Source organism: Myripristis murdjan, chromosome 7, assembly GCF_902150065.1.
Source record: "Myripristis murdjan chromosome 7, fMyrMur1.1, whole genome shotgun sequence".
Taxonomy (NCBI): Eukaryota; Metazoa; Chordata; class Actinopteri; order Holocentriformes; family Holocentridae; genus Myripristis; species Myripristis murdjan.
Genome location: NC_043986.1, coordinates 21,533,506 through 21,556,358, shown reverse-complemented (window position 1 = coordinate 21,556,358; position 22,853 = coordinate 21,533,506). Strand labels below are relative to the sequence as shown.

Here is a 22,853-nt window from a genome sequence, read left to right as displayed (position 1 = left end):
ACCAGAAGGGTCGATTTTCAAAAGATAGGAGTTTTAAAAAGAGGTTCACTGCATTAAAGCATTAAACAAAAAGAAAGTGTTTTGGGGTTTTACACTTCATTGAATACAGTGGAATCCGAGTCATATTTCACTGCACATACTTTTGTTAAACAATTTCAGATCAAATCTATAGTGAAGCCGTGTTTGTCTTATAGTTTCGAAGTGACCACCAGAGGGCGACATCACTCAGTCTGTAACGTGAAGTACAGGAATACACAAGGTCTCCCAAGTTATGTCAGGCCTCAGGGGAAAGCTTTTATTTTTATTTTCGGTTCAGATAATATCCAGGGCCATTATTGGATTGGCTGACAGTTAAACTTGTTGCAATGTGCTGATTAATTATATTGATTCAGTGATGCAATGTGTGGTATGTGGTACTGAGAAATGGTAAAATAAGCTACATCTACACAGCTTATACATGATTTTGAAAATTACTTGGTGATACCTTCAAGAGCTTTAAAAAACGTCATTTTTCTTTTCTTTTTTGTGACCATGTACATTGGACAACACATTTGAATGCAACATATGCTATAAATGCAAGTAACACACAGCAAGTTGTCCTAAAGATAACGTATAGATGTACTATAATCTTTTCTCTTTTTTGTAACTGTGATGTTCTTTTTTGTTGCTTCAGGTTTTGGTTTTCTTTTAATCCATGGTTTAATATAACAATAGACTGCTGGTATTTATTTAGCACTGTAGATATTTTTATTAAACATTAACACTGCAACCAGCAATGGGTGGAAGTTCTTAATTATGATTTTTTTTCAACATGTGTAAAACTTAACAAACATAACTGGATACAATTCCAACTGGTCAAAGACAGATGAACTTAAATAACTTTCTAAACTGCTGGTAAACACAAGGCACCATTCCAAGATAAACAATCAACTACAAGGTCCGAGATCTGAGCTGAGAGTCCGACTGCATGTGCGTGGGTGCCATTACACGGTGTGTGCTTGGATATTATTGCATGAACAACAGAGCAGGGTAACAAAACAATGTCAACAAGTTTGGCAAAGTTCATGCTTTTAAATTTATTACTTCCTTCCTGTGCACATGTTTGCTCTGCCACAGAAAGCTCTCCCAGCCACCAGCATTGCAAACAGCTATACATTTTAAAAGATTACTTTTTTTTTTTTTTTTTTAAGATATTAATCTAAATCATGTCACTGGTCATTCTGTGGCGCTCAGTGCATTCTTTACATCTCTGTAGAAATGACCTCGGATGTGTATTATTATTGTGGCACTAGCCTATAAATATGAAAATCTGCACTACTGTATGCAGCCTAGAGAAGTCTTTGTCGCTCTCACTTTCTCACCCATTCACACACAGATACACACACATGCACACACACACACACACACACACACACACACAGAAGAAAGGCGCCTTTGGTGAGGTGATGACACGCACACATTTACCATAATCCAGTTTCCAGTTCCATCTTAAATGTCAACATGTGCTTCATTTGATACTAATTTCAAACAATACAAATACAGCCTATTAAACATACAAACTTAGAAAAAAAGCAAACTTTCACTATTGATTAGAGAGATTACATTGACAATGTTTTCATATTTAAGTGGCATGCAATCTCTGTTTTTTCATCAATACAATTTAGGCGATTAAGGGCTGTTTCATTGTCATACCCTGTTGCAGCGTCTGGATTGGTTTATTAAAACCCTTCTACTTTATGCAAATGCACTAAAATAGGCCCTGATCAGTCCCTCCAGGATTTTGTAATCGCAGAGTTTTCTTTTTTCCCACTCTGATTTATGTAAATATCACAAGAGCTTGCTTTTTTTTTAATTCCTTACGCCTTTCTCAAATTTATATTTTACCACAATTACATCTATTTAATACATTTGTCAAAGGGCATATAAAGTATCTCTTCCTGTCACTCATGATTCTCATCATGAACAAAAGTTGTCAAATTGTAAATCTCACACAATTTTAACCAAAAAAGGCACCACAAAACCAAGTGTTACTGGTCTGTGTAATCAGTAATAAACTGCATGATCCTGGGGGGACTGTCTGATGCCTTTTGTACATAAAGACGAGTGCCTAATTTAAGACACAAGCTTAAATACAATGAAAACCATAACACTGTAAATTTGTCCAAAAACCCACTAAATGCAAAGGATTGCATATTTCTCAGCAACTATGCGTGTCATTTTTTTTTTTTTTTTTGTGTGTGTGCTGAAGTCATTTTTATTGTAACAGGAACATATTCTTTTCACAATTCATTCCTATCCTAAAGATTAAAATCAAAACCAAGAAATGTGCAATTTTCTGTACATGACTAGCATAACAACATAGCATTAATTTTCTCCAGTATAGACAACAATATTTAGGCTCAAACATACAAAACACAGAAAGAGCAGATAGAAAAGCCTTATATTGCATTGTCAAGATAAAGGTTTGCTTTCTGGAACTAGGCATCTTTGAGGATCAAAAAAATAAAATAAAATAAAAATAAAAAAAAATAAAAAAAAAAGAGAGAGATGTAATTCAAAGACCTAGCTTTGTCTGTGCTCAGGAAACGGCCCAAAATATGATAATATTATATATCTCTAAAAAAATCAGACTGTACATGATCTGCTATATTTTGGTTTAAGTTCTGCAAAATGTTTAGTATAAAAAACATACAAACACATCCATAGCTAAAAAGTGAAACCAAAATGCTTTTTGCTTGCTGCTGAAACCAAAGTGTTTGGGATATTGATGAATGACAGTAGTGCTCAGCAGACGGGAAAACTCCATCGTCATCTCAACGTCACTTAAAAGGTCATAATACCTGGGCAACATTTTCAGTTAATACACATGATTTGGTAAGCGAGCAACGGATTTGAACGTCATTGCCTCAAAACTTGCCCAAATATTACGACCCTTAACACGTTCATGAGAAGAATAATAATCTTAAGTGGCTTATGTGCAAAATGTGCTAATGTCTTGAGCGGCCTCCCTCGAATGCATGGTGCTCCTCGTGTGCTGAAACACAAACAAACAAAACATTTACTGACAGCGTGTGGCATTACAGCCCATCCATCTAAAACACTGTTATGCTAGTCTAAATGTACAAAGAAAATACTCACGCTTGTAAAACACTGCTTTAAAAGATATCTGTGGGAGGAGCTCATAGATCCGTCCTAAGATGTTCGCCTCATTGGCACAAGAAGCATTTCCATTCCAGACCTGAACGACGTCTTCTCTGTCTCGGACGCTGACGCTGACCCCGACCACTTCGTCTTCTGCAACAAGAGCACCAGAGGATATATTTCAGACAAGAAAAGCCATTTCAGCAGTTAACTGACGTGATTATTACTTCCCCAGAACTGCATTTAACTCAAATAACTTTAGTGTAAAGTGTTCTCTCTTGGATTTTCACATGGCTACCTGATGCACAGTAATCACTGAACTGCTCTCCGATAGTGGCCAGCAGCAGCTCCTTCCACACAGCGGACTGTGAACATGAAAAGAAGTGTGTTAAATCTGCATGAGACTAGTACTAGACAGACACCTAATAAATAGGACTGTATCACTTACAGTGCACTCTTTTGGTACTTTCATTTTCCAAACCCCGCCCTTGGCATTGCTTTCTTCCTCCCTGTGTGTGAACCAGCAACAAACAATTAGACAAACTGTTTCTAATCAAATATCAACTGATATGCATGCACACTTGTGTCCGAGTGGGGGCTTACCAGAGTGGTCTTCGCTCTCCTCTCATTAGATGATAGCTACATCTCAGTGGCAAGCTGGACACGGCTGGTATGTTGTTGTAAACCCTCCAAAAGTTCTACTCAAATGCAAAGGTAAACAGAGGACTGACAGGTTATTTTACTCATGAATTTCATGGCCAGAATGAGTTTAGACATTTAAGCTTCTATAAATATATTCACATTCTTTAAAAAGTAGGAATGCAGATCAAAATTCCTGTCAGGGGCAAAAAAAAAAACCCAAAAAACAAAAAAAACACAATGTGGATTATAGCCCTTTTCCACGCTGGTCTTAACAAATGTGGGGGTGTTTTCAAAAAATCCTTATGTAACACAGTTTACAATGAAAAAATATAAATAAGAGACACACTTCTTCACATAAAACATGGTTGGTATTAATATGAACTCCATATCTTAGAACATAAACAAGCATGAACTTTGTAACTTAGAGCATTATGGAGTTATAGTGGTTTGACAAATATCACTCTTTCCCATGTGCAAGGTGCTCCGATCATCTGCTTAGGAAAGTTTATCATGTAGTGTTCATGTAGTGTTCTCTTCACATTAAATTTGTCTCTACACAGACAGATTCCATAACGAAATAATGGCCCATTGTTGTGCTGGGCATGATAAAATAGGCCTAATATAAAAAAAAACAAACATCAGAGTAAGTCTAGCAGAATTTCTCAAAGATTTAGATAGGTTCATTGAGTGCCTTTTAACCATCTGATCAGAGTATAGACTGTGCTTTGACCTCCTGGCTGCATGTAGGCCTCTCATTACGGTGTTAGCATTGCAACCTACATCTTTGGTTATACATCAGAATACCAGAGCATACCGTATCTACTGAGTTAGTAATAAAGTACAGATTCTGTCTGTGGTATCTGGGTTGTGTTTGTGTTTCTGTGCACTTGGGAAGCCACTTCACAGAGCAGCATCATCAGTCATTTCCATGTGTACATTCTCTAAATGAGTTCACCGGACTGAAAAAGCACTGCCCTTTCCTGTAAGCGCTCACTATCATACGTGTGCTGGTCACTGTGTCCACTAGAGGTGTACTCCTGCACTGAGCTCTCACCTGGACCGTCTCCACCGTGTAGATCTTCTTCAGGTTTGACTCACATTCAGCTGCTGTTGTTCCTGGCAGAGACCTGACAAATCCAGATACACATGTTTAATTAAGGTTTATTTAAATAACATTTATCCCTCCATGGTAAAACATGAGGTTTGAAATAAATGTTGCTCAGTGCCTCATTACTGTGAGATGTGAACGAGAGCTGCCCTACAGGGGACAGGTTGGAGTGGGGGATCAGATGACAAATAACCCAGTAAACAGTAAACAGCGCTGACCCCATTTAAACACACCACCCTCTGATTTCTACACACCATGTACGCTGACTTGAATAACTCACTGTTGCTGTTTTAACCACTCAGTTATAACTATTGATAATTATAATATTCAATATAGCATGTAATCATAATTTTGTCCCAAACGTCACAGGTAGGCAATGACAGTATTGAACCAGATAAATTAAGATATATAGGGGATATCCACACACACACACACACACACACACACACACACACACACACACACACACACACACACACACACACAAACATGTAAAAAAGTGTTTTGCCAAACAGTAGCAATATACTTCACAAGTTTTAAACAATGCCACCTGTAAATTTGACAACAAACTAGTTCAATTTAAAAGTACAACCATGATCTAGCTTTGCCAAAGAGTTAATCTGTCATCTGAGTATGATATATATATCAGATAAGTGGCTGACTTGGTTATGTAGGTCAGTGAAAACACGTCGGCACCAGCTCCAATTAAAGCCGCATCAACATTATTGACAAACACGTTTGTTGTTGTTGTCATATGAGTTTCCAATCGTTTAGACAAAACGTATAGCATTGTAATGTTTCTGTTAAACATGTCTAACATCTCGGGTGCAATGACTGCTCCATAGGCCTGCTCCGTCCGATGCTTTCTTTGTTTGCTTTTAGCTCAGCCACCGACACTTAACCTACTCGACATTAATAATGTAAGCATGGAGAAAAAAAAATAAAAAAATGACCGGTGTCTCACCTATCGAGCCAAAAAGTCCACGGAGAGTGTAAAGGCAGGGTGTCGTTCTCATTGCCACTTGCTATGTTTCCCAAATCTCTGTCGTCAATGTGAATGTTGTGCTCTTGAGGCTTCAGCAGACTTGGGCTTGATGATGTGCTCAGTTGTAATGTGGTGGCAGCTGGGACTGCCATTGTTGCGACTGAAAAACCGAGACAAATGACTCGGTAAAAACCAGCAGGTGTCTGGGCAAATGTCCGCGTTGGAGCTGTTAAAATGTTACCTGGGTAGTTAGGTAAAATTGACCCCGATCAGCTGCTGACTCATTGGTTACTTCACCCGGTTTGCGCCGTCACAACAACAGACAAATGATGACGCCCGCCGACTGTCTGCGGTACAGCGCAAGAGAGCGATTCTCACTTGTCAGCGCATGGTAAACACATTTCAATGCCAGTAGCCCACACCCACGTTTACGAAAAAAGCCAAGTAAGTGTGTGTTAAGTTCAAAAAAATGACCGAGTTAACCGCAGCAGCCTATTTCATCCCTGCAGGGGATAGCAACTTGTCGCTACTCAGAATAACTGGAACGCATCTTCCGCATGTACCACAAGTTGGGCAAGGTACGCATGCGCAGTGTTAGCCGCCACCAGCTTTGTTGAGTTGTTCCAGCTACTGTGCTAGCTAGCAAGCATTTCCTGTCGCTGACTGAACACAACTATGGATATCGACGCGGTATTGGAGGCTTTCAAAGGTAATTTTAACAGCATCAAAATAACTGACTTGGTACTAACTGGGGGGACTGGTTATTTGTTTTGAAGGTCCTCAGAACAACAGCCCATGTTTGCTAACTAGGTTAGCGTAGCTTGGCAGCGACAAGCGGTCAGGAGAAGCACACAGACGCACTCTGTCTGGCCTCGGTAGTTATAATTTTATCGCTGACAGGGGAGAAGTTGGTTTAATTTGATATTTTGACCCGTTTATCCCTACACAAGCAACTAGTGGTCGTATAATACGGTAACGTGAACGATAGCCTGATCATTTCATATGGCACTGGTTAAGTTTCTCAACAACTTGTAGTTACTCCACATTGGTACAACTGTTAACATTACGTTGCACGATTTCTGGTGTAGTTATGTTAAAGTAATGCTGACTTTAACCATTTCGAATAACACAACAATATAAACAACCTCCCCCTAGTCAGTTGATAATCAGCGTTACTCACTTTAATTGCTGAATGCACAACGAGCCACCCATTTACTCGGCTGCAAGTCTTATTTCCAGAGATTAGTTTCTGCAGGAGTTGGACAATACACCAGCATGCCAAAATCCCTCTTGGTTAATATGAAATTTCAGATTATATTTTAGTAGGCGTACGTTGGTGCTGGGCGATATGTACAATATCAAATATCAGTTTTCTGACGATATTACCACCATTTTATGTTATTTACACACATGAGACTTTTGATTAAATACTACTAATGTGAATATGATGAGGCAATTATAATAATAAAAGAGCTCAAATGGTCCAAGTTCAGTAAAATGCATCACTTTACTATAATGCATCCTTTAAAACCTGATAAAGACAACACTTGCATTATCGTATTATATACTAAAGTATTCCAGACAATATGTAGGACAGTCTAATATATCACAGTTACCCTGGTCTAGGTGTAATAAGTTAAAATCTTTTTGTTTTTCATGTGATTATTTACAGAGTTTGAGAAGAAAGGGAAGAAAGAGACGTGTCCTGTTCTAGAGCAGTTCCTGTGTCATGTCGCTAAGACCGGGGAGACATTGTGAGTGGCAATCTCAAAGGCTACCATAAAACATTATGACCCTTTCATATCGTCACAGAGATATACTGCTATTCTAAATTATTCCAAATGATCTGCCCAGTGAACTTTGAGCTGAGCCCCGGAGTTCATCATTCTGTCTGTGTCGATGACATGCAGATTTATATTTCCCGTGTTTTTCAGGATCCCATGGTCACAGTTCAAAACATACTTCATGTTTAAGATGGAAAGTGTTATGGATGATTTCCATGCCTCATCACCAGAACAGAGAGGACCACATAATCCTAATGTGGAGTACGTTCCTTTTGAGGAGATGAAGAAAAGGATCTTGAAAATAGTGGATGGGTACAATGGGTGAGTAATGCTGCTAAATGAACAGAGATCCAGTGTTTTTAGAGTGGAGGGGCTTCACCCACAGTAAATCCTTCCCAGAGCCACACATAGTCTCTTGGCTAGTTCTATAGTTACATGATGCAAATTGCCAATGTTGCACTCATCTACAAAAATGAATGCTCTGCAATTCAGTTTTTCAGCAATATCTGGCAGTTATTCTTCTCACATGCCAAGTGAATGAAAACAAAGCATCCAAATAAAGACTGATGCATAGGTGTAAATTAAATATAAAAGGTATCAAGCTGGAATTCAATTAGTATGGGTACTGATCTGGCTTAATTATAGTCCTTGTTGAGTCAAAAATGATTATAATCACGGTTACTTGATTTGTGATACACCAAGTTTTGGTTTGAGAGCCCATTAAAAATGAATACATTGAACACACATAGACAGCAATTCCCATGAATGTTATTGAACTTTATCATTTATTTTCTATGTGAAAGACATAGCTACATCTCCATAAAAGGTTTGTAGTGGCATATGTGAGAACATTAAATTAACATTAACATGCTTGGCCCTTTTGCAGCCTGAATTGAGAGATTTCCCATTGTGTTGGATATTTAAGAGGCAAAGTCTCTAACCCCAAGAAAATCAAATTTTGCCCATAGTGCACTCTGATTAATTCACTTCTGCCAGTATTCTGATAGTATGTCCACATTAGCTGTAAATTAATGTTTTTTTTTTTTGTTTTTTTTTTTTAAGCACAAAATTCTGCTTTGAATGGCCTCAATTTTTGCAAATATTCCACTCTCCGTAATGCCTGAATATATTTGCCCATGCCAGACTTGCCAGAAAATGAACCAAGTTACTCCGTTGTACGTGGCTCTCCAAAAAATGTAGGCTAGTCACATTGCCACCTTTAATCCTCAGCAATTTCTCAGCTCAAACATATAATCAGTGCAGGGGTTTTCTTATGACAGATGAGATACGCAGGCTTTTCCATACACCCACTAACGAAGACTCCCACTTCATTTGAAACTATGTGCCCTCAATATAAATATTGAGATTTTTTAAGCCATTGTAAGCTATATAGGTCAGGTGCTTGTTTTTGAGAAAAGTGCTAGTATGCTGGAAATAAACAACCCACAGCCCATAAACAACCGCTTTTGGACTCCAGAATGACATGACAACTCAGAGTCATATGTGAGCCAAATCAAAATGTATGGCCAACTGCATTTGAGATGGGACATATTTGTTTATTTATCAGGCAAGCATAACACACAGTCGGTTGAGGGATTGATCCCTTTGCTGAAAAAATGGAAAGTACACCTCACGCACCCACAATCAACAGTTAGCTGAAGCAATTGAAAGAGAGGACATCAAAAGAAATTACAAACAACTTTTCGCTGTCATTTTTCCCCCCCAGTTTCTTGTTGCAAAGACCTTTAACATATATGGAGCTTTGTATTGAGAATAACAGCTTGTATGCTATAGCTTGTGGCTAACTCTGACCAGGTCTGGCCGGCTTGATAAATTTTCGCTTGTTCAGCTGCGATGCTGCCAGATTTGGCAAGGGTGTTAAAGACAGCGGTGATGCTGGCTCTGAGCCACACAGGCTGTTGTTTGGCTAAACCTTTGCCAGTGGAGACAAGGCATATGTGATGCTGTTTGGGTCAGTTTATAACTAGTTATTCAGTAGTTTAACTTGGGGTAAATACATCTCTTGGTAACGTTTCCAGCATCCCATTCACTATCCAGCGGCTGTGTGAACTGCTTACGGATCCCAGGAGAAACTATACTGGGACAGACAAGTTCCTCCGAGGTGTGGAGAAGGTAAGCACTAGTCTGTACTGATTTATATTTGTTATCATAGCATCAAATACATATTGAGGATATATACAGCTGAAAGCAAATATTCAAGGAACAACTTTTTGTCCTATAGAAAACATTTGGGAATAATATTGTTTGTAATTAAGTTTTGATTGACTTCAGCTAGAATTTATGACTAATATGGATTGTCGTTTGTGTTTTAGAATGTCATGGTGGTCAGCTGTGTATACCCAACATCAGAGTAAGTACAGCAGCTGTTGAGCTGGTGCTGTCCTTGATATGATGACCTCAGTGTTTTTATTGAATTGCTTCACATACACATTGACTGCTCCCTTGATCTAGCTCATGCAGAGCTACACTTACAAATGTGCAGTTAACAGATGGTTATATTTGTGCCTTTCTGCTTCTTTTGAAGGAAGAATGGCGCTACCAGTGTGAACAGAATGAATGGAGTGATGTTCCCTGGCAACTCATCTGCATATTCAGACAGGTGGGAGCTAAATAACTGTCAGAGGTCAACTTCCACAAATCTAAAACTGCCTCAGAAACTAGTGACTGAAAAGTCAAATTGAGTTCAGTGTCTTTTCATTAAGTGCCAAAAGCTGCCTGGGAGTAACTAGTGCTGTTACCTTGCGTTTTGGCTTGTCTTGTTAATTTTGCCCACTTCGTGATTTAATGTGCATAAGCAACTATTCTTTACTTCTTTCGTTGTAGTCGAAATGTGAATGGACCAGGAACACCAAAACCTTTCAACAGACCAAAGCTATCGTTGACTAGTTCACTCTCTACTAATGGCCTCCCTGACTGTGCAATCAGCAAAGAGCCAGAGTCAAACACAGCGGAGGTTGGGGAGCATCATATCAGGTAGGCATGGAACGATATGAAAGCTTCATGTTAATGATTATCCTGACCAAAGTATTGCGATTTACGATATTATCCCAATAATCATCAAAATATGCTTAGAAGTCTTAAATGGCATTAAAACATACTGGAATTTACTTTTAATTCACAATACATTTGGTTAAGAAACAAAAAATTTGATTGCATGTATAAGCAAGACAGCTTTTTTAAGTTATTTGTGAGGATATTCACGATTATCCTAATTTACGACTATCCTGATAATGGAAATTCACCACTGTCAACTTTTAGTGAGTGTTTTTCAGCACAATTTGTGATAAAATCGTATATTGTCCCATCCTTAATATCAGGTACTTATAAGAAGTATATAGTGGTGTACACATCTACCACAACAGCAACTGGATCAAATGTCTCTGTTTTTTTAGGAGTCTGGGCAGCCTTCTCCCGTAGTAGTACACTCCTGATCAAAATCTTAAGACCAGTTGAGAAATTTCAAGAATTTACATTTTGTACTTTTGGATCTTAAGAAGGTTCTAAGTAGAGCTTCAAAATGCAAAAAGAAGAAATGGGAGTGAGACAAAAAAAAAAAAAAAATGAGTAAGCAATTTATTGCAAACAACCATTAAACTGAAATAGGCTGTTCATCAGCTGATCAAAAGTTTAAGACCACTGCCTTTAAAAGCCCAAATCTTGGCAAAAATGTGGATTCAGTGTCATTTTCTGTCAGGTGTCCACACTCTCATAGAACCTTCTTAAGATCCAACAGTGCAAAATGTAAATTCTTGCAATTTCTCAACTGGTCTTAAGATTTTGATCAGGAGTGTAGTAGTATTTTCATTTTATTGAGAGAAACAGTAGAATAAATGAGATGGAGACAGTAGCCAGTGATAGGACCTGGACTTTTCCACCACCAGCAGATCCTCTCAGGGTCCTCATCTTTCAAAGGAATACATGTTGGCCATTCAATATATGAGCCAGCTAAATCTTGCAGGTTTTCACATTGCAAAATGCATCAGGCTAATGACTTAGTACACTGCTACAACACTGGTACATTTAGTCTTGGTTGATGCTTTGGCTATGGATGTGAATGCACAGCCCTCCTGCGATGATTTGCTGAGTAGAAAGGTGGGATGGATGTGGGCGGGATGGTGGGAATGAAGAAGAGCACTTCCATCAAGGAGTGTTTACTGGAAGGAAGGAAGAGAAAGTTGCGTGGGATGCATGAAGGCCCAAGAAGACTAGTGGATGTGGCTTGTGCCTGAGCATGTCTGTCCGTGGGAAGCATGCACGATGGGCCAATCAGCTTCACCCTTGAGTTCGGTGCCAGAGACTGCATCAGTGACTCAATTCGGCCGTGACTCAGCAAGCAGAGAAGTGTAAACAGTGTGGTGTGAGTTGTGGAATAATGGTTGACGAGGCAAAAGCCGCCATTATACAATATTTGGAGGACATCATTTAAGGCGTTTACTAGAGGAGAGGATGTTTTTGCTTTACTCTAAACCAGCTCTTGGAAGAGTCATATCTAACTCATGACTCCTTTGGTTTTTGAGAAAATGGCATCTGAGAAGCATCCAGTACTCATCATGTCTCCTTTGGTGGTGTCAATAGAGGAGAAATCCACAAGTGCTTGAAGTTGGGCACCTGCTGGCCAGATAGTTGGAAGAGTTGGAGTTGGGAATGACGAAAGACAGTATTGACAGATGTTTGACAATTGTTTTTGGTAGCCAGGGGTCAGGATGGTAGCTTCTAGCCTTGCAAACTAACCAAATCTTTTAGTTTTTGAATTGTGAAATCATCTTTAAAGGCATGTATTTTTTCCTAATGTTGTATAGTTCTGGCTGTTGCTGCATTAACCATTATTCCCAGGCTTGTAGACCACAGTGATTCGAAATCACCAGCTCAAAAAAATCTTAGGCTTGCTGAGACACAGCTGAATTGTGTCGCTCATGCTGTCCCTACCAGCAAAATCAAGCTTGAGGCTAATTGTTATATCTTAATTTTGGATGAGCCTGTCTTTTTTACATGGTACTGATGTCATTAAGCAGGTCTATCTGCACAGGAGCATGTTCCCACAGAGTGTATCATGCGACACACACATGCTAGTGTAAAACATTTCCGTGCTAGTGAGGTGGAAAAATGGAAAGTTAGGAGGAGGATTTATGGTGTGTGTCTGCACATAGACCCTTCTCATTGTAGCGGGTAGCCAGATGTATCTCACAGTGTGAAATGTGTGTGATCTGGAGCAGGCACATGATCAGATGAGCCGATGCCCTCATTGCTCTGTGTCTTGTCCTTTTGTTTCTGCAGTGATTCATCATCATCAGAAGTTGAAAGTACACCAAGCAGTGGGATAAAGAACAAACATCACGAGGAAGATGAAGAGGAAGATGCTGAGGCTGACAAACATGACATCAAGAGGCTCAAGTTTGGTGAAAAGGAAGAGGATGAGAAGGAAAATGAGGAGTCATCGTGTTCCAAAGGGTCAGAAAGCCTACCGTTGACCCCAGAGTCTTCAAACGTTGCTTGTGAAGACAACAAAAATGGCTCCTCTTTTGACACACCTACCACTTCAGGGGATCATGGTAGGTGTTAACTTAACACATTATTAGTTGTACGGGAGGAACATCTGCATAGAATCTGGGCTTTATGTGTTTGCTTACTTGTAACACTTTTTACCATGCACAGTGTTAAGGAGAATTATGGTATGCACTGTTTAGGTGGCACACAGTGTGCAGTCGTACACCAGGTGGTACGATAGAGATCAAACAAGCATCAACCAACTGGAGGTTGGTAACTTTACATCCACATAGCCCAGAGTAGCTCAGTGAAAAAGAAAATAACAAACTCGAGGCCCAGCCAACTGACTATTTTGCTGCAGTGTATGACACAACATAAAGGGTACTTCTGTGATGGCTAAGTCATTGCATGAATTAACTATTTTGTGCAGCCGTTCCCTTTCTTACAGCACACTGTGCTACTGCTGCAGTTTTGTGTTATGAGATGGAGTTTTCAAAATCAACATTGATGGATTCACTCTAATTGTTTGAAATAAAGTATCCCAGAGCTAATTCGTTAACATATTTAGATTCTTTCTTAGTCCGAATGTAACAGTGAAATTTTGTCCACTCTGCCCCTCAGAGCCCAGCAGCACGCAGGCAGAGACTTCTGAGCGGGAAGAAGAGACATCAGAGAGAGCGGCAGCCCTCAGTGTAAAGAGTGACAGCACTATGGACCAAATAGAGCCTCCCGCTCTGCCAGAGAAGAGTACGAGCTCAGAGGTGCAGGACAATGAAGACAGCAGCAGCCGAGTCAGCAGCAGCAACAGCAACAGCAGTGATGAGGAGGGCACGCACAGCAACAAGCCTGTCACCTCTCCTAGTAATACAGCTGACTTGTCAACAGAGGGCACTGCTGAGAACTCAGAAAGCACAGAGACTGCAAGTGAGTCTGGGGGACACGAGTAACTTGAGGCTTGGCCAGCCAACTGACTGTTTTTCTACACTGTATGATACCATGCCAAGGGTATTCTGTAGCACTGTGGACCTCTAGACTCCAGGAGCAGGAGAGATGTGGGACTTGAAGTTCCTCAAAGAAGAACCTTTTTGTTCCTCTCAGTTCCAACTGCTTAAGGCCACACATCACTTGGTCTTTAAACTGGAAGAAATTTGATTTAAACAAGAATATGAAGACTCATTTTTCCACTGTTTACTAAAATATCTTGAACTTTTCTTGATGTGTTTTCTAATCTTTTCAACTGATTTTTATATATATCTATATATAAATATATATATATACATATATATATATTTGAGTGTGGTCATTTAACCTTGATAACTGATGTATTCAGTAATTTGACACCCAGGAATTCTCTGTTATTTGGCATGCATTTCCAAAAAGATGAATTGGACTGCTTGTGTTGTGTTTTGGCCTAAGCATTTTTATTTTGACCATCTCTCTGATGAATGTGTCTCTCTACAACCCTGGTGAATGAGGTGGTGACCTGAAGACACCTGCCATCAAGAATGCAAAGCAACACTTCATAGATTTTTTTTTCTTTGCTTTTTCTATGAAGCACAAACAATTTAAAAAAAAAAAAAAAAAAAAGCATTATCTTGCACTTGTTAGAGTTGAGCCCTGGCAATATGTGCAAATTGTGTCACAGTTGGACTCTGTCTCTATATGAAACCAGTTAAACAAGACAGAATTTTGCCAGTAGTAAATGATTTGGGGTACTGAAGTTCAGTTTCATATACCACTAGAGCTGTTTAGGTTTTGTCTGAGTGAGAGGCAGTGGCACCTAAATGTAAGCGAGAGGGATTGAATCTTTGTTTTCAGTATATCAGTTCATCAAAGTTGAAAGAACACATGGTACTTTTCTCATATCTGTATGCCATACCTTAGTTGCACAACTCTCCCTTTTGATAGCTAGGATTTTTACAGTACATATCTGTAAAGTAGTTTTTGTAGAATTGTAATACATGTCCTCTGCCTTTGTAAAACAGATAATCGCTGGAAATTGAATGCTTGAGCTTGCATCACAGTATTCATGAAAAGCAATAAATGCTAACATTTTACAGTGTGGCATGTTTAATCTATATTAAGAAAGCTCAACGTTTTTGTTAAATGCAGAAATCCATTTTTGTGTAACATTCAGCAAATGCACAGTAGCTTTGTACTTTTATTTTACTGAGACTACAGATAGGTGATATGAACAAACTCATATCTCTGAATTCCTCTCAATGTTCTGATGATACTGGTGGGACGATTGGTGGTGTTTTCATGAGATATTTACAAAATAGATTTGTAACAGTTATTGGCAATATTGATATGAGAGCAGTTAGAAGCAAATAATTACAGCTAGAGGAGTCTAGCAAGTTCAGAAAACCAATCATTTTGATGCAAGCCTTTAAAACCAGAAAAAGACAACACTTGTGCCATATGGCAATGCTCTGATATCCAAAATCCCAGATGATGCCTTGTTCCACATCATGATACATTATCAATATGTTGCTGAGCCCTAACTGAGACAACAGTAGAGAAGTGAGAGAAGTTTCTAGTGAGAGTCAGATCCCTCCTGTGTAGGCGGGACACCTACAGGTCCAGTTACAGCATCCCATCTACAGGAACAAAGCCTGTGAGCCATTTTAATTGTGTCAGGATAACATGCCATGAGTCATAAGACAGCCTTGACACTTCTAGGCTAAGATGAATTACCCATGTCCCTGTTGTCAGCAGATAACTCAGGCCAGGAAGGTATTGGGCCAGGCCAAGCTTCATTGGCCAACATTTGCACCACCACCACTCAAGACACTCAATTTCTGTCTTTTCCTCAAATGAAATTGCGGTGAAATAAAAATGAAAATGTGGTGAAGTAAAAATGAAAATGTGTGAAGTAAAACCACTGCAATGTATAGCTTACAACATTGTCCATTGTATTCAAAGGATGTATTTTAATATTCCTTTAGTAATTGCTTCTACCAGTGTGCTTCAACATAGCTGGAGAACACACATGCATGTAAAGGTTAGCAGTGGCAGTGATGTAATTAATATGGCACCTCAAGCTAAGACCTTTTTGGGATTACTAATTGCCTGTATGATTCATCAGACTAGAAGAAACTTCCTGTGCTGGGGAGGCCTGCTTGACTAACCCTGTTGGCATTTTTATGTTTGTATTGCATTGTGTTATAGCAAAACATCATATTTCACCAGGTTAATAGCATGTGTGGTATACACCTGAAATATGAGTTAGCGCAGTTTGATGTCAGTGTAACTAACAACATGCTTGACCACTTCCGCCAGAAAAGATTGTACCTGAAATCCTCAAATTTGTGTCTGTTTTTCAACAACAATACATAGATCACTGGTGCACATTTCACTTTTGCCCTAATATACATTTTTTATTTGGTTTGTCATGGTTTACCTTCACACAAAGGCAACAGTGTCATCTTATTATGCAATCACATCTTCATACCTGGTAGTAACTACAGAGTAAACAAATTAGAAGTCCATCACGCTGCTGCTAAAAACTGAAACTGCTAAAGGTGATATTTCTACAAAGCAAACACAGATGTGCACTGGAGAATTTTAACCGCTTTCAAGTTTGTTTGTTAGGAGGAAGGGGCACAGGAAAATCTTATCATCATCTCTCTGAAATAATTGATTCAGACATGCCTCGGTGCCTAATCCCTAAATCATGTGATCCATAACAGCCTTTGTCTTATCCTCACTTTCAGTAGGGAGTTGGCACGCGAGAGAATGTAATATCAATTCACCTTGTATGGGCATTGTTGTCAGATTTTGAGGACTGGACACTAATTTACACAATTTGCACAAGACAAAATTGCACAAATTTAGTTACAATAATAGATGCCAGAGAAGTATTGCATGAAAAGGTTTGTCTAGTGTAGAGGGCAATTTTGAAAACAGAAAAAAGAGGGAGAAGCAGGGTGTTATGGTTTCATGTGATGTAAGCATCAGCTTCAGCCTATACTAAACAGTCGTGGCAGAAATATTTCCACAATGGGTCAGCGTCTAAGCGAGGAGAGTGATCCGGACAAGGAAATTGATGTGGCCGAGCTACAGGAGTGGTACAAAAAATTTGTTGTGGAGTGCCCGAGTGGAACCCTCTTCATGCATGAGTTCAAGAGCTTTTTCGGAGTTACTGATAACAAGGAGGCTGCAGATTACATAGAAAACATGTTTCGAGCCTTTGACAAGAACGGAGTAAGTAGAAAGTTCTGGATCTATGGAAGTATACATCTTACTCATAGTAATTTGCTTATTTTTAGCTTTGACATTGTATTAAACTTGCTACAAAAGCACTGAAGTAGCGGATTAGAAGTATCGGCCTACTGGTCATAATACAGGGACATAGGGACTTATTGTTCTACATTGTGTTTAAGTACTATCTTCCATCTGTATTACAGTACAGACGTGGTAAACTGACCAAGTGCACAAACATTGTGTTCATCAGCTGCTTTAAAATGAGCCTCATAATAGATTTATTGTTTTTCTACATGCCCACAGGACAACACAATTGATTTCCTGGAGTACGTGGCAGCCCTGAACTTAGTCTTGAGGGGCAAATTGGAGCACAAGCTCAAATGGACATTCAAAATGTATGACAAAGACGGAAGCGGATGCATCGACAAAACGGAGCTTCTGGAAATTGTTGAGGTACTTATTAGCTTTAGAGTAACAGACTTATTGGTCTGGACACTTTTAGAACCCTACTTTAAAAATATTGAAATGAGAAACCAAGTATCTAGACACTAATGAAATGTAAGCAACTCAACATCTAATCAAATGTCCTTGTTTGCCTCCCAGTCCATTTATCGATTGAAGAAAGCCTGCCACGGAGAGCTGGACGAAGAATGCAATCTGCTGACTCCAGACCAAGTGGTTGACCGGATATTTGAGCTGGTGGATGAAAATGGAGATGGTGAGTTGTTGGTAACACTAATCTGACAGTTTAAACCTCGAACTGTATTCATGCTTATGCGTGTGTGTGTGTGTGTGTGTGTGTGTGTGTGTGTGTGTGCCTGCCTATTTAAGCAGATGGGCATGTGTTTTAGTATACATTATATCAGCATAGTAAATTCAAGAATGGAGCAAATGGAGATAAAAAGCAGATAATACTTAGCAGCAACAGAAATCTTGCTCTTTGACAAGCCTAATCTAAATGTCTGGCATCAGAGAATGACTTGCTGATGACTTGTCCCTCACTTCCTAGGCGAGCTCTCACTGGATGAGTTTATTGACGGGGCACGGAGGGATAAGTGGGTGATGAAGATGCTACAGATGGACGTCAACCCTGGGGATTGGATGGGCGAACGAAGACGCAGTGGTGATTTATAAAGCTGGACCATGGACTGTTGCTGTGTCACATGCACATCCTTTGTATGTGACTCATCTTGTTTTGATTTTGTACCCCTTTCAGTGGATACAACAAATACAGTCATCATTTTTGGTACTGAAAGCGGATTCAGATGTATGATAGTCATTATATGGCTAGACAGTCTATCCAATCATTTTGTTTCAAGGCTCTAATGTATTGTATGTACAAATAGGCGCTGGAGCCACAGTAGTTTGGGCATTCTTTTATTCGGACTGCTGCTACCTATGGCCTTTTAGCTCTGTTTGTGTTCAATATTTCATAGAAGCTGCAAAATAAAATCCTATGAGTAAACACCACTGAATTAGACATGCCTAAGTGGAATGGATTTACTTGGATGCTTGGACCATCAATCCCATTTGGTAAGATTTTGTCTGGTTAGCCTTGAATAAAATAACATTTATTGAACATTTGTGGTCTTTGATGTTTATTTCAAGAGCCCTTAGTGGGGAAAAGGTGGAATGGGAAAAGGGAGGGTGTGTGGGCCGCCTCTACATCCATTACAACGGGTCACATGATACACATGTTGACCTTTTATGACAGCTTATTCAGTTTCGTGTAATGCTGCCCTTTTGTTAGATGGAAATTTGATCTATTCTAAGAGGGAAGTGTCTGTAATCCCAGAATTATGGATTATAAAAATAGGCTACTTCTCCCAGTGATATCTTGATACAACACATGATATTGTATTGTGGACAACTGACGTGTTCAACAAGATGTAGAGCATGAACTATAAATGTAGAAAATATAATGTGAAGTGAGAATCTGACAAGTTAAGAGAGACTGGGCATGAATGGAATTTGAAATTAACTGGAGGAATGGAAGATAAGGCATGGGGAATACAGTATGATTATTTGTTTATTTATTTTTACCTCCAATAGTAAACAGAAATGCTAATAATACAAATCCTAACAATAGTAATAACTGATTTATAAAGCGTCTTTCATGGTAAAGTTTAACGAGTGCTTTACATTACAAAGAAGAATAGAGCACAAAAAGAATTGAAGAATTCATACAAAAGTGTAACACAAGGTGCTTCACTTTTTTGGGGGGGCTGATGAATAATTGAGGGCACTAAATATAATATACCGTAATGTAGTACCGCTCAGGTGGAGTGAGCATCCTGCACACTCCGGTAGGTGGCGGCATGCACGTGTGAACTTGCGATCCTCCCATTTACCACTGAAGAAGAACAAGGTGAAGAAAGAGGAGGGGGAGTTTGATGAGGAATGAGTTGCATGTGGACAGCATGACACACGAAACAGCGTCACAGCTTGTAAGTTCGGGGGACTTTATGTTCATGCATGATTTAGTGGTTATTATGGTGTTGCTGCGACGGCTGGACGCACGTAAAGCCGCGTTGTTTGACGGTGTGCACGACGGGCGCTCCTCTCATAGTGTCAGCCGAGGTGGACAAGCTAGCCACTTCTGACAGAGCAGAGTTAACACCAGAGTATATTCACAGAGAGTGGAGGGGTGAATGAGTGAGTGAATGAATGAATGAGTGAGTGGATGAGTGGCTCTGTCCTCTACAAGTTAGCTGCTGCCCATACTTCATGTACGAAGCTAATGTTAGCTGTCCCTACTGTGGGCAGACATGTTTGTTAATAAAAATTCAGTAACAGACTGTCCTTTGGAAAAGCAAATAACATCGCTGCATCTTTTTTACACAACACACCAAGACGTTTATCTGACCCAAATCTCACGACGAGGAAATTAAAAACTGCTTTCTGAAAGTGTCTACAGAGTCACAGTTTGAGTTAAGCATGCCCCAGTGTTACTTATTCGCTGCCCTGATCCAAAGTCCTCTGCAGCATGTATTGTAAAAATCCCCAGGCTCACCACAAAGAAAATGTCCACAGGATGAAAGGCTCCTTCAGTGGACATTTTTAAAACTCTGGCACTGATGTTCCCTTATTATTATTATTATTATTATTATTATTATTATTTCTTTTTTTTTTTTTTCCAGAAGTGATGCCTGAGGTAGCCTGTATGCTTTCAACACCCCAAAAGACCCCTCTGTGTCCTGCTACCCTGCAGAGTTTATTATACTTTCGTATTTTTCAGTAGTATTTACTTTTATTTATAGTTTATAGTTTTTTTTTCCCAGTTCAGATTGGTTTCATTTAGTTTCCACGGTGACTTTGCTTGTTTCAGTTTAGTTTCTATTGTCTAGAAAATATTTAGTTGTAGTTTGTTTTATTAGTTTTTAAGACGTTCAGAATAGGTATTACAATCCATACCCAGTACTTTGTGAAGGCAGTCATGAAAGCGTCCCAGTCTCATTAAACACATGCACCAGCGCCTCCTAATGTGTCTCATGTTGACAAATTTGACCAAATTGACAAAAACTAAAACTAAAGACATTTCCGTTTTATAACTACACAGTATTGTTTCAGTTAGTCTTCGTGTTTGTCTAAAGTCTAGCTTTTATTTTTATTTCAGCTAACTAACATGTTTTTTCCCCCCACACATACTGTTAGTTTTGGCTAATTATAATAAACTTGCTACGTGTTTGGTTTACTAGTACCGAAGTGTTTTTTAATGGTTTTCTGTCATGTGGTGTAATGCTGCCCCCTTCTGGCCAGTCCGTAGATGACAGCTGGAGCTTGAAGTATGTCAGCGGTGATCTGTTCTCCTGCCCTAAGGATGAGGCTCTGGCTCACTGTATCAGTGAGGACTGCCGCATGGGGGCAGGCATTGCCGTGATGTTCAAGAAGGAGTTCGGCGGAGTAGAGGAGTTGAAAAAACAGAGTGAGTCAGGCCTTCATAAAACATTCATCAGGAGTGAAGATGTCTTTTTTTGGGTTGAGTCCTTGGGGATCGTTTTGTTCAGCACAGAGCAAGTGCTTATGTTTTTAGAAGAAGCCTATTAAAAATCATGATTCCCTGTGTTTTTGGTTTGCATTGCAGCTTTTTGGCTGAAATGTATTGAACACTAAATATTTTCCTCTATTCAAACAGAGAAGATGACAGGCCAGTGTGCTGTACTGAAAACAAAAGGACGCTTTGTTTACTATCTGGTAAATAAATGCAGTCTACATGTGTTTGTGGCTATAACGGTCAAGACCCTTTGTCAGCTGAAGCAAATTGTTTCAAAAGCTGTTATTATTATTACTGTCTTTACCTTAATTTCCTTCTTTTTTTTGCAGATCACAAAGAAAAGGGCCAGCCAAAAACCCACTTACGAAAGTCTTAGTTACAGCTTGGAGGACATGAAGTCACACTGCTTGATGAATGGAGTAACAGCGATATCAATGCCTCGGTTTGTATAATTTCAAGTCATTAAAAGGTGATTTGTCATATCTGCCTCAGGAGACAACCTGAAAATATATGAAATATAAGTATTTGCTCATCGTCTCGGGGAAAGTCATTTACCATTTCTTTATGATACAATAGTGTAATGTGCTTGTGTAATGTGAATGTGTTTCTTTCAAATCTGACAGGATTGGTTGTGGCCTTGATCGGCTGGAGTGGAGAAAAGTGGCTGAGATCCTGGAACAGGTTTTCAGAGCCACTGACATATCCATCACAGTCTACAGCCTTCCGGAGAAAGCCGAGACCACAGTGATGAAAGAGCACATGCGTAAAAAGTAATGGAAATGTTCACTACGTTGATGTTTAATATATGCAAGGATATGGAGTTATCCACCATACCTCTCTTTTACTATGTTATGTGACCAAATGTTTCCTTTTTTCCTTTTTTTTACTGTACAAACAACGTTATGTTGTATAGATTAAACTGAAATAAAGTTATTTTGCACATGAAAGTCACCTGAACTTCTCTGCACTTGTGAAGCTAGAAGGCAGACATAACCTGATTCTTCTGGCTGTTATTTGTATCAGCAGCAGGTCACCCCTGACCCATCACTGATTTTCTATTAACAGAGTGAGAAGGTCTAATTGACACTGTTCTGTTTCTCATTCCTCAAGCTCATTATTGATGAATACTGATGCCTAATTATTGCTTTAAAAACTTGCCGGTCTGGTTTAGTCGCTTGAGTGTCTCTTCAGCCAGTTCAAACATTTCTCTGATTTGTTCACCTGCTCCCTGACATGCTAAACATAGTTTCCTGAAATATCAGTTATCTCTTTGTTCGCCTATTCACCCACCAGACAATCATGTTGTAGACTGTGCAAACAATATAATGGCATTTCTTTATGGGTGTCCTTTAACTTCCAGAGTACTCTTTGTGGCTGCTCCATATGTCAGTGGTATTGTATGATGTATTATTGATCTCACAGCATATTGTACTTTAATGCAGCTGAGAGACAATGGAGGTACCAGATGTGAGGGAGGGAAAGAGGGGC

At 39.3% G+C, this 22,853-nt stretch overlaps 4 protein-coding genes across 6 annotated transcripts; 3 read left to right on the top strand and 1 right to left on the bottom strand.

Moving 5' to 3' along the window:
- Window positions 1–776: 776 nt before the first annotated feature.
- eif4e3 (eukaryotic translation initiation factor 4E family member 3) lies at window positions 777–7,074 on the bottom strand. 2 transcript variants are annotated; one of them, XM_030055788.1, is made up of 8 exons: window positions 7,057–7,074; window positions 5,856–6,036; window positions 4,838–4,910; window positions 3,745–3,839; window positions 3,590–3,650; window positions 3,440–3,506; window positions 3,139–3,294; window positions 777–3,034 (listed from the first exon to the last, which is right to left on the bottom strand). In XM_030055788.1, exons 2-8 carry the CDS (start codon window positions 6,026–6,028, stop codon window positions 2,988–2,990), a joined length of 672 nt encoding a protein of 223 aa, XP_029911648.1. In that variant the 5' UTR covers window positions 6,029–6,036; window positions 7,057–7,074; the 3' UTR covers window positions 777–2,987. The 2 variants fall into 2 exon arrangements, with proteins under 2 accessions (XP_029911648.1, XP_029911647.1); XM_030055787.1 differs by lacking the exon at window positions 7,057–7,074 and adding an exon at window positions 6,118–6,404.
- Window positions 6,418–15,222, top strand: LOC115362022 (serine/threonine-protein phosphatase 4 regulatory subunit 2-A-like). 2 transcript variants are annotated; one of them, XM_030055785.1, is made up of 9 exons: window positions 6,418–6,585; window positions 7,549–7,630; window positions 7,811–7,981; window positions 9,700–9,793; window positions 9,994–10,031; window positions 10,206–10,280; window positions 10,505–10,654; window positions 12,956–13,230; window positions 13,787–15,222. In XM_030055785.1, exons 1-9 carry the CDS (start codon window positions 6,552–6,554, stop codon window positions 14,110–14,112), a joined length of 1,245 nt encoding a protein of 414 aa, XP_029911645.1. In that variant the 5' UTR covers window positions 6,418–6,551; the 3' UTR covers window positions 14,113–15,222. The 2 variants fall into 2 exon arrangements, with proteins under 2 accessions (XP_029911645.1, XP_029911646.1); XM_030055786.1 differs by lacking the exon at window positions 7,549–7,630 and having other exon boundaries at window positions 6,475–6,585.
- Window positions 15,223–16,865: 1,643 nt separating this feature from the next.
- Window positions 16,866–18,950, top strand: guca1b (guanylate cyclase activator 1B). Its single transcript, XM_030055789.1, has 4 exons — window positions 16,866–17,371; window positions 17,675–17,824; window positions 17,975–18,089; window positions 18,381–18,950. The coding sequence occupies exons 1-4, from the start codon at window positions 17,168–17,170 to the stop codon at window positions 18,503–18,505; spliced, it is 594 nt and encodes a 197-aa protein (XP_029911649.1). The 5' UTR covers window positions 16,866–17,167; the 3' UTR covers window positions 18,506–18,950.
- A 726-nt stretch (window positions 18,951–19,676) lies between these two features.
- oard1 (O-acyl-ADP-ribose deacylase 1) lies at window positions 19,677–22,316 on the top strand. The gene is made up of 5 exons (XM_030055790.1): window positions 19,677–19,818; window positions 21,131–21,296; window positions 21,507–21,565; window positions 21,695–21,807; window positions 21,989–22,316. The coding sequence occupies exons 1-5, from the start codon at window positions 19,765–19,767 to the stop codon at window positions 22,137–22,139; spliced, it is 543 nt and encodes a 180-aa protein (XP_029911650.1). The 5' UTR covers window positions 19,677–19,764; the 3' UTR covers window positions 22,140–22,316.
- Window positions 22,317–22,853: the final 537 nt, after the last annotated feature.

Bases quoted from the DNA above. Each gene is read 5' to 3' on its own strand.
- oard1 (XM_030055790.1), top strand. From the start codon at position 19,765: ATGAGGAATGAGTTGCATGTGGACAGCATGACACACGAAACAGCGTCA. The intron at 21,566-21,694 runs GTAAATAAATGC...TTTTTTTTGCAG, and splicing joins GACGCTTTGTTTACTATCTG to ATCACAAAGAAAAGGGCCAG. The intron at 21,808-21,988 runs GTTTGTATAATT...CAAATCTGACAG, and splicing joins ACAGCGATATCAATGCCTCG to GATTGGTTGTGGCCTTGATC.
- LOC115362022 (XM_030055785.1), top strand. From the start codon at position 6,552: ATGGATATCGACGCGGTATTGGAGGCTTTCAAAG. The intron at 7,982-9,699 runs GTGAGTAATGCT...TAACGTTTCCAG, and splicing joins ATAGTGGATGGGTACAATGG to CATCCCATTCACTATCCAGC. The intron at 10,655-12,955 runs GTAGGCATGGAA...TTGTTTCTGCAG, and splicing joins GTTGGGGAGCATCATATCAG to TGATTCATCATCATCAGAAG.
- guca1b (XM_030055789.1), top strand. From the start codon at position 17,168: ATGGGTCAGCGTCTAAGCGAGGAGAGTGATCCGGACAAGGAAATTGAT. The intron at 17,372-17,674 runs GTAAGTAGAAAG...ACATGCCCACAG, and splicing joins GAGCCTTTGACAAGAACGGA to GACAACACAATTGATTTCCT. The intron at 18,090-18,380 runs GTGAGTTGTTGG...CTCACTTCCTAG, and splicing joins GGTGGATGAAAATGGAGATG to GCGAGCTCTCACTGGATGAG.
- eif4e3 (XM_030055788.1), bottom strand. From the start codon at position 6,028: ATGGCAGTCCCAGCTGCCACCACATTACAACTGAGCACATCATCAAGC. The intron at 3,651-3,744 runs GTAAGCCCCCAC...GTTCACACACAG, and splicing joins GGAGAGCGAAGACCACTCTG to GGAGGAAGAAAGCAATGCCA. The intron at 3,035-3,138 runs GTGAGTATTTTC...TTTGTGTTTCAG, and splicing joins TAAAGCAGTGTTTTACAAGC to CACACGAGGAGCACCATGCA.